Source organism: Trachypithecus francoisi, unplaced genomic scaffold, assembly GCF_009764315.1.
Source record: "Trachypithecus francoisi isolate TF-2019V2 unplaced genomic scaffold, Tfra_2.0 Contig00881, whole genome shotgun sequence".
In the NCBI taxonomy this organism is placed as follows: Eukaryota; Metazoa; Chordata; class Mammalia; order Primates; family Cercopithecidae; genus Trachypithecus; species Trachypithecus francoisi.
Window position 1 is genome coordinate 20,842 of NW_022680963.1, and position 13,986 is coordinate 34,827.

The 13,986-nt window shown below is 45.1% G+C and overlaps 1 protein-coding gene across 1 annotated transcript in view; it reads right to left on the minus strand.

Moving 5' to 3' along the window:
- Positions 1 to 13,657, minus strand: part of LOC117089717 (SH3 domain and tetratricopeptide repeat-containing protein 1-like) — a 32,087-nt gene extending 18,430 nt beyond the window's left edge. The window contains 1 exon segment of the mRNA XM_033221237.1: positions 13,573 to 13,657. Within this exon segment, the coding sequence (XP_033077128.1) occupies positions 13,573 to 13,657 (85 nt within the window).
- Between the last annotated feature and the right edge of the window lie 329 nt (positions 13,658 to 13,986).

Genomic DNA, 13,986 nt, shown 5'->3' on the forward strand with positions numbered 1-13,986 from the left:
TATTACATACCCCATAGTCTGTCCTTAACCAGTTCTAAACTTAGTGGGAAAAATACATACCTAAGCAGAGAATTTCAAAATAATATGAATATTTTTATACAGGAATGTGTTACTATGGAACACGCTGCTAAGACACAAAACCTCCTAGATAGGACAATGAATGAATGAAGTTTTGCACCTATAGTCACCCCCTCTGATATCCCCACAAACGTTTATAGTTATATGCATTTGCTTCCCCCAGGACCCCTGTTTCATAAGAGTTAGTCCTAGAGCCTTAGCAAGTTCCTACTACAGCTGGCACACATGCCATTCAAGAAAGAGTGGCTGAGTGAATGACGAGTTAAGAACCGTTTGTCAGCCAGTGCTCAGTAATACAACATGCACTGGTATGCAAATTATATTTTTGTTGAAAGCAAGGGCAGGATCACAAATTATCCTTCCAGAGAAAGCAAACCTCAAAAGCTTCTTTACCCTACTAAAGCACATTATAAGAAGCTCCCCTTACATAAAAGAAAACCTCCTCATTCGTTATCAATGGCATGTAAACCTAATAAGCCTCCGCCCCTGATGACATCTCTTCCATCCCCAGGGCTAGATAAAGGAAGTTCCGGAAACCCTGGTAGTTGTGAAGGTGGCTCCCAGCTCTGACAGTCTTGAACCCTGCGGGCGCGGAGGTCACACAGCAGAAGAAAAACCGAGGGAAGCATCATCAGGCTTCGAATATGTTTGAACCAGAGACAGCAAATAGGCTTCAACCAACTGAAGACACCAGAGATTCACGGTGGCCACCTGAGGGCTTGTGCTCTTAAAAAACAAAACTTTAAATTAAAATTAAAAAATTAAAAAAGGAAGGGGTCAAGAATCCATCAGGTCTGACTGAGACGTGTATCAGTGACTAACACCCCATATGGCAAAAGTACTCGGTGCGCTTTGGGTACTCACAGCTTCAGCAGTATTCAAAGGCGTGTGCTTCCCTAAGACTAAGCCACGGGAATAGCCCCAGCAAAACTGCCAGGAGAAATGTCTAACATGGATTCAGCTAGAAATACAGTTGTCTTTAACAAATTAACACTGAATAAATCCTGACTTATTAGAGCCTGCGAGAATGACATTCTCAATGATAATGGTTATCACTACAATCTCCAAACATCTGCGATCCTGCAAGGAGGAACTGTGACAGCGCAGGCCATGTGTCCAGAATGCTTCCCAGACTGCGTGTTGCAGAATAAAAGAAATGAAACACCCCTAAGAATGTCTTCACTCACATTTAGCCAGTTGTTCCTTTGTGTGCATCTCTGTCCTAAAATGGCCATTCTTCCCCACAGCCTGAAGTCATATGCTCAAATAAACGAGACTCACATGAAGCCAGAAAGGTGTAGATGCGAGGAAACCAACACAACCGAAATGGGCTGGAGAGTGTGGCCAGGAGGATGGTACTTCCCAGGAAGCAATTACTTCATCTCTGCCCATGAAGCAGGCAGTTGTCACTGTGCCCCAGGCCCACACCAGCCACTCAAAGTAGGTTCTAACCAAACTACTTCCAACAATCAACATAAATACACCACAGGATTGGCTTCTGAAAGGACACCTTACAACCAACAAGAAACTGTAAGCACAACTTTGAAAAAGTGTGCAACTAAAAACCTTGGAAAGGGATAAACACTGCCACATTTTGACTCAAATACTGTTAGGTGGTAGCACCACAATAATTCACTGAAACAAAAGAATGAATGAGGAATACGTTTATATAGGAATCAGAGGAAGCACGACTAATCATTTAAAGAAATAGGTCAAGAAACTGTTAGGTTCAAATGCTACCTTGAGACACTGTCAGGGCCTTAGGCAAATTCACTTCTCTTGGTCCTGTTTCTAGGTTCATCAAAAACCAGTTTTGGACTAGGGAATCTGTTGCTTCCCAAAGCCTTCCTTCTGTGATTCCAGCCCAGATTTTAGGACTGCTCTCCCACTTGGTATATGAAAGCACTTTCTATGTATAATAGCAAGAGTACATTTCTGTGTTGAATGCGGTTTGGGACCTACTTTATGAGGAAGAATATCATCATATAACTTTAAGCATGATGGTAAGGCGCACTCTAGATAAGGATAACACATAAAATGTGGCCATACACCTGTGCGTGCCTGGCAGGGAGATGGAGAAGTCTCATTTAATGAAGCCGGGGTGCCTGTTGCACCTGAACATTCTCAGTCCACGTCAAGTTCACAACGTCCTTCTGACATCAAACCACATGTATCCCATACTTTTCCATACTTTCTACCCAAGATTAAAATATGCAGAGCACCGTGATAAAGACGCCTCCATCCCCAGCATGTTGGCTCTTATTCTGTAGAATTCCATACTTGAGGTGCAAAATGATCACCAGGCTGCAGCGGCAAGCAAGACCAGGCTCCATGGGGACAGCAGGCCCTGCAGCAGCCACCACTCCTGTCGCCACAGTCTGATGCAGCTGCAGAGGAGCTGTGGCTGAGGCCATTCACTTTGTGAGAGAGCCGCACAGGAGGGAAAAGGTAGGGAAGGTAGGGAAGAGAGCAATGTCAGGCCTCTGAGCCCAATCCAAGCCAACGCATCCCCTGTGACTTGCAGGTATACACCCAGATGACCTGAAGTAACTGAAGAATCACAAAAGAGGTGCAAATGCCCTGTCCCGCCTTAACTGATAACACTCTACCACAAAAGAAGTGAAAATGGCGGGTCCTTGCCTTAAGGGATGATATTCTCTTGTGAAATTCCTTTTCCTGGCTCATCCTGGCTCAAAAAGCTCCCACACTGAGCACCTTGTGACCCCCACTCCTGCCCACCAGAGAACAACCCCCCTTTGACTGTAATTTTCCTTTACCTACCCAAACCCTATAAAACAGCCCCACGTTTATCTCCCTTTGCTGACTCTCTTTTTGGACTCAGCCCGCCTGCGCCCAGGTGATTAAAAAGCTTTATTGCTCACACAAAGCCTGTTTGGTGATCTTTTCACACAGACTCACATGACAGGCAGGTGCAGAGCTAGGGAAGGACCTGTGATGAGAACAGAAAGGAATGCGCCTCCCTGTATGCACACTCGGATTTTATGACAATGTGGGCAGGGGGCTGAACTGCATGCCTGAGAACGTTCCTCCAAGTTCTTTTGCTGATTTTCTAAATATTGGTGTAAAATCTTAACTCAAATTTTTTTTAAATCACGTCAATCAACATCTTTGTCTGGTGCTCAGCATCAAGTCTACATGATCATCTAGAAAAACCAACTTTGGTTCTAAGGCTCACATCCTCCTATAAAGTCCCAGGGATTTTACAAGGGAATGCACCTCTCATTCGCATCAAGAACACACACAGCTACCATTAAAGAAATGCTTAATTTGCTTACATAATTTTTTAAACACCCAGATTTGAAATACAATAGAGAAGACAACTTTTTGATAGCTCTGCTTTCCAACTGCGAACTGTGGGTGGAGAAAATAACCTACCATGATTTCTAACCAGTCAACAACCTGTCTTCCCTGGCTGCAGTAGGAGCAATCTTTCTGAGCTCAGGATGAAAAAGATCCCAGCTGTCTAGGGGACAGATAGTCATCAGTTCTCAGCGGGCTTCCTGGGTCCCAAATCCCCATGTGATACGTGAGAGTAAAAAGCTGTCAATGACCAAGCATCTGAATGCTTATCCCACCTCGCCATCTGCTTCTCCTCCCATGCAAATTTAAAATTAATAAGCCTGCTATTAGAGAACAGAGTTGGTGCTGCATCTGTCTTCCTAAAATTACGGATAATTACGAGCCCATAATGGCTTCTAATCAGATTTGAGTGGTCCCTTAGGCAGGAAGCTGAAGTGCCTCAGCCCTAAACTGAGAAGAAAACAGAAACTGGAGTGCTCTAGGTGTGACTTTTTCCCCCTTGTTCTAACGTTGCTGTTCCCGAATCTCCTTCTACTGTCTTGTTTATAAAATGTATGAGAAACAGGGACATTTAAAGACATGATAGAAATGGCAACTTTTTCTAGGTACAAACTTTGTGAACATTATTTTCAGCTGCTGGGTTTTTTTCTCCACAAACTGTGAGCCTGGAGTACATTTTCTCCCTCGTGGTTACACATTCAGAGTCAGGGAAGGTGGCTTTAGCAGTAAAGAGGGGAGTGCAGTGAGAAGTGACCGGACACTGAGAAGGGCAGACAGGGACTCTACTTCAGTGGCCTGCAGCATTCCTGGGCCTCAGCCTTTACTTTTCTTTTTTTTTCTTTTTTTTTCTTGAGACCGAGTCTTGCTCTGTCGCCCAGGCTGGAGTGCAGTGGCCGGATCGCAGCTCACTGCAAGCTCTGCCTCCCAGGTTCACGCCTTTCTCCTGGCTCATCTCCCGAGTAGCTGGGACTACAGGCGCCCGCCACCTCACCCGGCTACTTTTTGTTATTTTTTAGTAGAGACGGGGTTTCACCGTGTTTGCCAGGATGGTCTCGATCTCCTGACCTCGTGATCCACCCGTCTTGGCCTCCCAAAGTGCTGGGATTACAGGCTTGAGCCACCGTGCCCAGCCTGGCCTTTACTTTTCTTTTCTTTTTTTTTTTTTTGAGACGGAGTCTCGCTCTGTCACCCAGGCTGGAGTGCAGTGGCTAGATCTCAGCTCACTGCAAGCTCCGCCTCCCGGGTTCACGCCATTCTCCTGCCTCAGCCTCCTGAGTAGCTGGGACTACAGGCGCCGCCACCTCGCGCGGCTAGTTTTTTTTTGTGTGTGTGTTTTTAGTAGAGATGGGGTTTCACCATGTTAGCCAGGATGGTCTCGATCTCCTGACCTCGCCATCCACCCGTCTCGGCCTCCCAAAGTGCTGGGATTACAGGCTTGAGCCACCGTGCCCAGCCTGGCCTTTACTTTTCTATCTGTACAAGGGATCTAAAGGCCCATGATTCTAGGCCACAACAGCTCTTCATACACACATATGCAAACATCACACCTATGTGAAAAGCTGTGACACTTGGTTGATTTCCTGAAGAAGTTATCTTGTATCATTTCTACTCAAGTACTCCACCTCCTTCCAGACAAGTATCTGAGGACGATGGGCTATCCCACAGCAATGTGTGTAAACTCTCCTGCTTACGATCCCTGTTCACATAGCATTTTCCAAAAGCATTTGGTGTGAAGTGACAGAAGAAAGAAGAATAAGGTTCTTTCAGCCCATTCATTCATTCATTCAACAAATATTGACTATCTACGTGCCAGGCACTGGTGATATAACAGGGAACATATATTTTTGTAGGTAGAGACAGACAACCAAAAAGTATGTTAAAGAGTGATCAATGCTGTAGAGGAAAATACACCAGGAAACAGGAAAGAAGAATACCCCTAGCCACCCTACACTGGGGTGACACTAGTGTTACAAAAAATGGAAACAGCAGCCAGGTGCGGTGGCTCACACCTGTACTCTCAGCTCTTTGGGAGACTGAGGCAGGCAGATCTCCTGAGTTCAGGAGTTCAAGATCAGCCTGACCAACACGGTGAAACCCTGTCTCTACTAAAAACATAAAAATTAGCTGGACGTGGTGGCACACGCCTGTAATCCCAGTTACTCAGGAAGCTGAGGCACAAGAATCACTTCAACCTGGGAGGCAGAGGTTGGAGTGAGCTGAGATTACACCACTGCACTCCAGCCTGGGTGACAGAGCAAGACTCTGTCTCCAAAAAAAAATAAAAATAAAAATAAACTGTAAACAGAGAATAAGATACCAAAAGAAAGAACACAAACGATTAATTGTAACAAAAGCCTTTGTAAGCTGATACTTTCCTTCCTGGATCCTTGTCCCTTACAAATGGAAAAAAAGGGCGGGTAGGGGGTAGCATCAAAATGATGTTTTAAGATGGCTTAGGGTTTCAGATGTCTGACAGCCATACTCATGTACTTCAAGGAAAAAGCTCTAGCTTTATAAGCCATCTGGGCAGTGGTTTAATGTCTTTTTTTTTTTTTTTCCAGAGAGTTTTTAAAATACAGGAAAACGTGTATGTTTATTTGGCTGCTCTGTGCCTGTACACGTGCAAACTGTGCTAAGAGGTTTTTCCATGTTTTGCTGAATTTGCCAGCTTGCCATAAACAGGCTTCCATGTCTTAATTGTCTATAAATAGCACAAACACCCAAAAATGCAAATCAAGACAAGCTGTCCCTTCAACTGCTGCTGCCATGATGACAGTGAGCGACAATTGGCCAAATCAATACGCGGAGACTGAAGCTGTCCAGCAGAGAGCACAGGGTCGACTGCTTTTCCCATAGCATTTAAAGAAACAAGCGGAAACGGCTCTCCACACAGGACAGACACGTCCTTTTTTCTTTGAATAAACACTGTCAATGCCCGAAATACTTTCTCCATCACACTATCTATATGGAATTCAAGTTCCTTCCAATACCATGAGTAACACCAGTGACAGATTATGTTTAGCCATAATGACCCATTAGCATGTTTTTCCTCTAAAATGTTGAAATAATAACATTGAGTGCGCACTCACGATGTGCCAGGCTCTGAGTTTGATCTCGTTTAGTTCTCCTTCAAATCCTGTAAGATCAGTACCATATTCTCTCATTTTTCATAGATGAGGAAACTAAGGCAGAGAAAGGCTAAGTAAGTTGTCCATGGTCACAGGTTATTTAGGAACTTTTCTCCAAACTTTCAAAAGTTAACTACTGCCACTATTACAAATGGGTTTTTGTTTGTTTGTTTTTGTTTTTTTTGAGACAAGGTCTTGCTCTGACCAGGCTGGAGTGCAGTGGTGTGATGATGGTTCACTGCAGCCTCGACTTCCTGGGCTCAAGTGGTTCTTGCACCTCAGCCTCTCCAGTAGCTGGGATTACAGGCATGAGCCACCACACCTGGCTAATTTTTTATTTTTTATTTTTTCTAGGGATGGAGTTTCATATGTTGCCCAGACTAGTTCCAAACTCTGGGCTCAAGAGATCCTCCCAGGTCAGCCTCCCAAAGTCCTGGGATTACAGGTGTAAGCCACTGTGCACAGCCCTACAAATGTGACTCATACAAAGTCAGAGCAGTGAGCAGGAAGAGAACAGAGACTTCAGTGAGCCTCCTGGCTGTTGCAACACCATATCCCTCCTCCATACCGTAATGTATCTACACACACCAAGCTCCTAGACGTTGAAGGCAGGCCAGCTCAGAGACGGAACAGCAATCAAGAAAGAAGATGCAGACATGCGTATTGATTTCACCTCAAGCGTGCCTCTCTGCCCTGCAGCTGCACAGGCAGAAACCAGGGGCCGTGAGTCTGAGGCAGTGTGTTTGGTTCACTGGCAGGTAATCTTTTGGGAGACCATCCCATACAATTAGTGTTACACTTCTCAAAAAGGAAGTGTGACTTTTATAGAAAAATCAATTCCATTTGGGAGAAAGGCCTAATAAAACCACAAAAAGATAATACATTCATACAACAACAAATTCAATTCATCTGTCACAAACTGAAATCCCAAAGCCCTCTGGGCACACAGCTGCTTTTCTGAGCTGAAATTCAACTCCAGTTGAGAAACAGGTCAACTTTTCTAAAAAGATTTCTTTTTCACATGCCTTAAATAAAAATTCCTTTCCCTCACTTGCAATTTTCCAGATTTAATGGCTCTGTTGCCCTTCCTCTCATTTAGGCCATGAGCACTGACTCCATGTCTGCTACGGCCGGGACTCCAAGGGAGGCACCCTAGGGAACACAGATGACCGCAGCACAGCGACACCCTCAAGGCGCACACATGGGGAAGGCAAGATGATACAATCGCAGCCTTCACACAGAAAAGAACTTGGTATCCATACCCCATCCCATTTCTAGAAAACAACGATGCTGAGTCAGTAACATTTATGGAACAGCCTGCAGGTGGAGGCAGGCACGAGGGGGCTCCATGCGGGGAAGAGCACCTTCAGAAAAGGCATGCAAACAACGTGGAGGCAGGAGACGCCCCCACGCACAAGGGCCAGCCTGGGGGCCTGCAGAAATGCCCATGCATCTGGGAGGAGGGAGAGAGAACAAGATACTTAAATGCCCCAAAATGAATAGAAGCCTCCCAAGAACCTCCCCCAAAATGGGGCAGGGATTTACAAAAGACCAAACCGAGCATGCGCAGTTACCTGAGCATAGCACCACGAGAACGAGCTATTCGAGGAAGAAACAGGGTCCTTAGAAGCCTGAGCCTCTACTCCCAGCTCTGCGACTCATTCACCCTATGACCTTGGTGAAGGCTCTTAGCTTCTGTGAGCCACAAGAGAATCATGGGAAAACAGAAGATATGAAAACTGCTCTGCCTTTTTCACAGAACTGCTGAGGGAATAAAATCAGATAATGGATTTTAAAATTCTCTGTGAATTACGAAGCAAAATACAAATGTATGAAATCATTCTTACCATTAATAGCAGCACTGTAAAATTAAGAGCAGAGTTAAGACCACAGCATTTTCCACACCCCTACTCCCGAGAGAAATAGTGAGTCCAGCCGATGTATTTGGGCAACCCCAGTATCTAGGCTTCAAGAGCCTCAAACAGCTCGTGAACTCTGACAGTATCACTCCAGCCCAGTGCTCATTAAGTTCTCCAAGACAGCCAACTGACATAAAATACTACAGCTTTTTCAGCTGGGCTTGAAACCCTCCAACTCACAGCACAGTTAAACAATGAAGAAGAGGTTTTCTGCCACTAGACTCCAAAGCTGGCTTTTGTAGATTCCCATAGAAAGAACATTCAAGGCCGGGTGTGGCAGCTCACGCCTGTAATCCCAGCACTTTGGGAATCCGAGGCAGGAGGATCACCTGAAGTCAGAAGTTCAAGAACAACCTGGCCAATATGGCAAAGCCCGTCTGTACTAAAAATACAAAAATTAGCTGGGCATGCTGGCGGGCACCTGTAATCCCAGCTACTCAGGAGGCTGAGGCAGGAAAATCACTTGAACTCAGGAGGCCGAGGTTGCAGTGAGCTGAGATCATTCCACTGCACTCCAGCCTGGGCAACAAAAGCGAAACTCCATCTCAAAGAAAAAAAAAAAGAAAAAGCATTCTTTTTTGTTGATGTTAAATTTCCTGTGCTTAACATAGAGAAATCATACAACACTGAAATCCTGAAAAACATATCATAAAAAGCATTTAGTGACTGAAAAGACATTCAATATAACCTGTAACAGTGAGTTCCCCTCCTCTTTCCAGCCAGCTCCACTAATGCTGTGACCTTAACAATACTTTCACTAAAACAGAGGAAAATTAAGAGGACCGCTTACCCCACTGAGCTGACAGCTAAACCAGTGCTTCTCCCGGGGCTCGCTAAAGATGACCTTTACCCCAAACCAGGCTGCAACAACCCTGTAACTGTTGACTAACAATTTCAAACTTCCCGTATTCTTTATTCACTCCTAAGGAAGATGAACTGAAGCCAGGTATCTCCAAGTCAGAACTAACAGAAGCCTTAAACATCAGATGGCCCATCCCCTTCTTTGACAACCGGGGGATCTAAAGCTGAGCTTATGGGAGAAAACAGCCTGTTTAGTAACAAAGCGAAAACCAAAGCCTAGTCACCTAACCTCTGGTTCAGAACTCCTGCAACAATCCAGCACCTATATAGGATGAGTCTCCCTAACCAGAAACTCCAAAATCCACAACTTTTTGAGTGCTGACGTGACGCTCAATGAAATGTTCATTGGAGCAGCTCAGATTCTGGATTTTTGAATTCAGGATGCTCAACCAGCAAGTATAATACAAATATTCAAAAATCCAAAAATGTAAAAAAATCTGAGACACTTCTGGTTCCAAGCAGTTTGGATAAGGGATATTCAACCTGCATTTTTTTTTTCTCTAATGAAGGAAATTAAAAACGAGGCCCGAGCAAATTCATTCAATCCATACTAAAGTCATTCAATAGTTTAATTAGTACCCATTTAAAGTTAAGTGCTACCCACAGATATTTAAAAGGATGAACACATACATGCCTATAATCCCAGAATTTTGGAAGGCCGAGGCGGGAGGATCACCTGATGTCAGGAGTTCAAGACCAGCCCGGCCAGCATGATGAAACTCCATCTCTACTAAAAATGCAAAAATTAGTCGGGCGTGGTGGCACACACCTGTTATCCCAGCTACTCGGGAGGCTGGGGCACGAGAATTGCTTCAACCTGGGGGGAGCACGTTGCAGTGAGCCAAGATCACACCACTGTACTCCAGCCTGGACAACACAGCAAGACTCTGTCTCAAAAAAAAAAAGAAAAAAGAAAATTAATTTAAATTGTGTTTTCAAATGGAGCCCATGTTCCCAGAACACAAGCCCTGCTCTATGCTCCGAGGGCACACAGGGTGCCCCTTTATCTTAATGCTCACCATATTCCATGGCAGCCATTGGCACATGTCTGTCCATCGCACTAGACTTCCTGCGCATGAGGCAGGAATCATATATTATTACCTTTCTGTTCCCAATGTCTGGCCAGAAGACACTCAGTAAATGATTACTGAACTAAGTCAGTTACTAAGACATGTTAAACTTGTATTAAGAAAATAGATTTAATAAGTTTGCCAATGCAGCATTCATACCACACAGCTTAAATCTCAACCCACGGATTTATCTTGTGTTCTGCTAGATTATCACCTATTAACATTCAGGAGGCACCTAGTATGTGCTAGGCATTACTAATTGCTGGGGACCTAGCAGTGACAAAACAACATTCCTTGTTCAAAGAGAAGTTCTAGTATAAAGAAGAATAGAAGGAACAGGCTAGATTGATGAGAGAGCTAAGAAAAGGACAGGCTGCCATGGGAAGCACCTGGTCTTGTCTGGATGGTACATAGTTAACGAAGTCTGAGTGCTTCGTATAGCACAAGATCATCTCCTCCAAAGAAGCGAATGAAGCTTTGATTCCTCAGTACCAGAAGTCACCATAAAGGTGCGTACGGCCACATGCTTAGTGTAGGAAGTGAAACCAAACAAAGCTCCAACTTCCAGAGGCAACGGTCCAATTATGAAATCCTCTGGCTACGTTCAATTGAAATTCAAGGTATTCAAGAGGCCAATATTTAAGTGATAAATTAACCCAACCACTTAAAACTAAAGTAGTCTTTGGTTCAAGGGGTAAGGGTATAGTACCTTTTACAAATTTATTAACTCTTAATATTTACATTTAAATATGATGATGATGGTGTAATAATAACTTTACTGAGTAGTTGCTATGTGTTAAGCACCAAACTAAGCACTTTACACACACATTTGCACGATCCTGTGAGATGATAATGACCCCTTGTCATCCCATTTCATAGATGAAAGTCAGGTTTATATAAGCTTAAAAACTTGCCTTTGGGAGGCCGAGACGGGCGGATCACAAGGTCAGGAGATCGAGACCATCCTGGCTAACATGGTGAAACCCCGTCTCTACTAAAAATACAAAAAACTAGCCGGGCGAGGTGGCGGGCGCCTGTAGTCCCAGCTACTCGGGAGGCTGAGGCAGGAGAATGGCGTGAACCCGGAGGCGGAGCTTGCAGTGAGCCGAGATTGCGCCACTGCATTCCAGCCCGGGCGACAGAGCGAGACTCTGCCTCAAAAAAAAAAAAAAAAAAAAAAACTTGCCCCAAATGACACAGCTAGTTAGCAAAACCCAGACAGCCTGACTCCATAGGCCTTGCTTAAAGAAGTAATATCTATAAACTGTCCAGCACAGAGGTGATACAAACAAGAGTTCAATAAATGCCTAAAGAGTACTTCATACCCAAAATCATCTCCCGCCAATCAAACTAGACTTACTCTGGTTCTGCATAACCAACTGTCAAATTATTGTTCCAAGAAGAAACGGTGGAATGGGTAGAGATCAGAATAGAGTGAATAACTGGTAAATATACTTCATGGCAGGTAGTAACAGGATGTGGCATTTGGCTATTTCCACATTTGTTTGCATAACATTTTTTTCACAGTTCTAAAGCACAAGAACCATTCTAAGCTGGTGAAAGCGTAAGGCACATCTGTGATCCAGGCCTCCAATTCGCTGTGGAGCAGTGGTTCTCAACCTTTACGGTATATCTGAACCACCTGGGGGTTTTTAACAGCACTATAGCTGCCCAGGCTCTATTCTTGCAGATTCTATTTCAACTGGTCTGGGGTAAGCACGCATGCTTTTTTCACAGCCCCCCAGATGTAGCTAGGTTTGCAAACCACTGTCCAAGATGCTCTCACACTTCCGCTCAGTTCAACACACACTCAATGAAATTCTAAGCGCTACGGATTGGGCTAAGTTAACAAGTCAGACTCCACTCCCTAATAATATTGGCAAAGAAATCAGTATCAGAGATTTATTCCAGCCCAAACCAAATAAATTGCCGGGTGAAAAAAAAGCCCTGGCATAGTTTGCCATACAAAACAACTTCCTGTATCTTCCCGGTCAGTAGCCTAGAGACTGACTCTGAGCCATGAGAATTCAGAACCAGGGGAAAATGCCAGTCTGAGGCATCTGCCACACTCCTAGCACACCCCCAAAAGTGCCCAGCTACATTTCACATCCACTGTCCTAACAGGTGTCAAAATAGGGAAGAGCAGTGCAATACAGAAAACAGAGCCTGCTGGGCATCAAAAGGCTGGGGAATTCCAGTCCTAGCCCTGCTACCAATTGGTCTGGTCACTTCTCTCTGGTCCTGGTGTGGTCAACAGTTACGCGAGAGGGTGAGGTATAAAAACACAGATGTCAGGCAAGCTCCAACATCCAAAATACATAGAAATTAAAAAGCATTAAGGTGATATCAAGGAATGTATGCCGTCAACCAGAAAAGTCACTGAAGTATTCCTTTTTCCATTCTTAAGAAATCAAAAGTGGAAGCAGAAAATTGAGCAATCAGCCTACCAAGTTGACTGGGGCAACAGAATACACTCACGGATTCTGCTCACAACAGCGGGGGTGACAGACCAACAGGGGAACTGCAGAGCATCCCTCTCTCCTCTGTCCACCCATGCCACCAGCACGTGAGTGCGTCCACACGCAGCGCCCAGTCTCCTGTTCCACTGATGCCAGCGTCCACTCACCACAAGCCTACTAAGTGCCACATGTGCTATGATGCTCCCTCATCTCATCACTATAGACATCCCTGCTGGAGTTGAGTATGTGATAGACAAAAATCACAGAGGCCTAGGGAGGTTTAGACCCGCATTCCCACTGTGGTGAGGGTGTGCTTGAGAGGGACCCCACGACTGGGCCCTCCATACCGCTCTCCTCAGTAATCACTCCCAGACTAGAGCAGTGAGGGGGAATTTTCTTCCTCTCACTATTTTCAGCCCCTTGGCTGACCCAGCATTCCCCAGAAAGCTATGAAGTCCTGGCAGCTCTGAGGCCACAAAGCCATAAACGCACAGGACACACAGCCCATCTGTCTCTAATGGGTCTTTTACTTGTCATGCTGGTCATTTCTAAGAGCAGATGGCTTAAGAAAGACATGGCAAGTTACCACGAAATGACCCCTCCACTCCTCTCTGGGGGAAGGCTGACTAGCGAGCAGTCAGGCTGGCTTTCTTCCCCCACTCCCTGCATTCTTGTCCCCAAGGAGCCACAGACAATCCCACCAAATATAGGCAGGAGACAGCTGCCTCCTTCCTACAGCTGGAGGGGGGCAGGGTCCTCTCGGGCCTTTCTAACTGCATGAAAACCAAACTGTGAGCTGTACTGACCCGGGCCTCACCCATGTTGCAGGCATGTACAACACAGGTGCCCAGTGGTATCATCAGGCAGAACTACGAATGTGCTTTCCATCGTTTTCATACAATGATTCCAGAACCGCTATCCACACAGCTCCATTTCTAACACATACGACGTGCTTCAGGGATTACACAGCATTTTCACCACGCCCCTCATCCGCTCTTCCCAGCAGCCTTGTGTGATCCCTTGAGTATACTTCCTCATACTGAGGTTTGAAACCAAAACTTTCCCAAGAACATCCAGCTAGTGTTAGAACCAGGATATGAGGGCTTCTGATTCTAGAACCAGTGTTTGTACCACTATTCCACATGGGCCC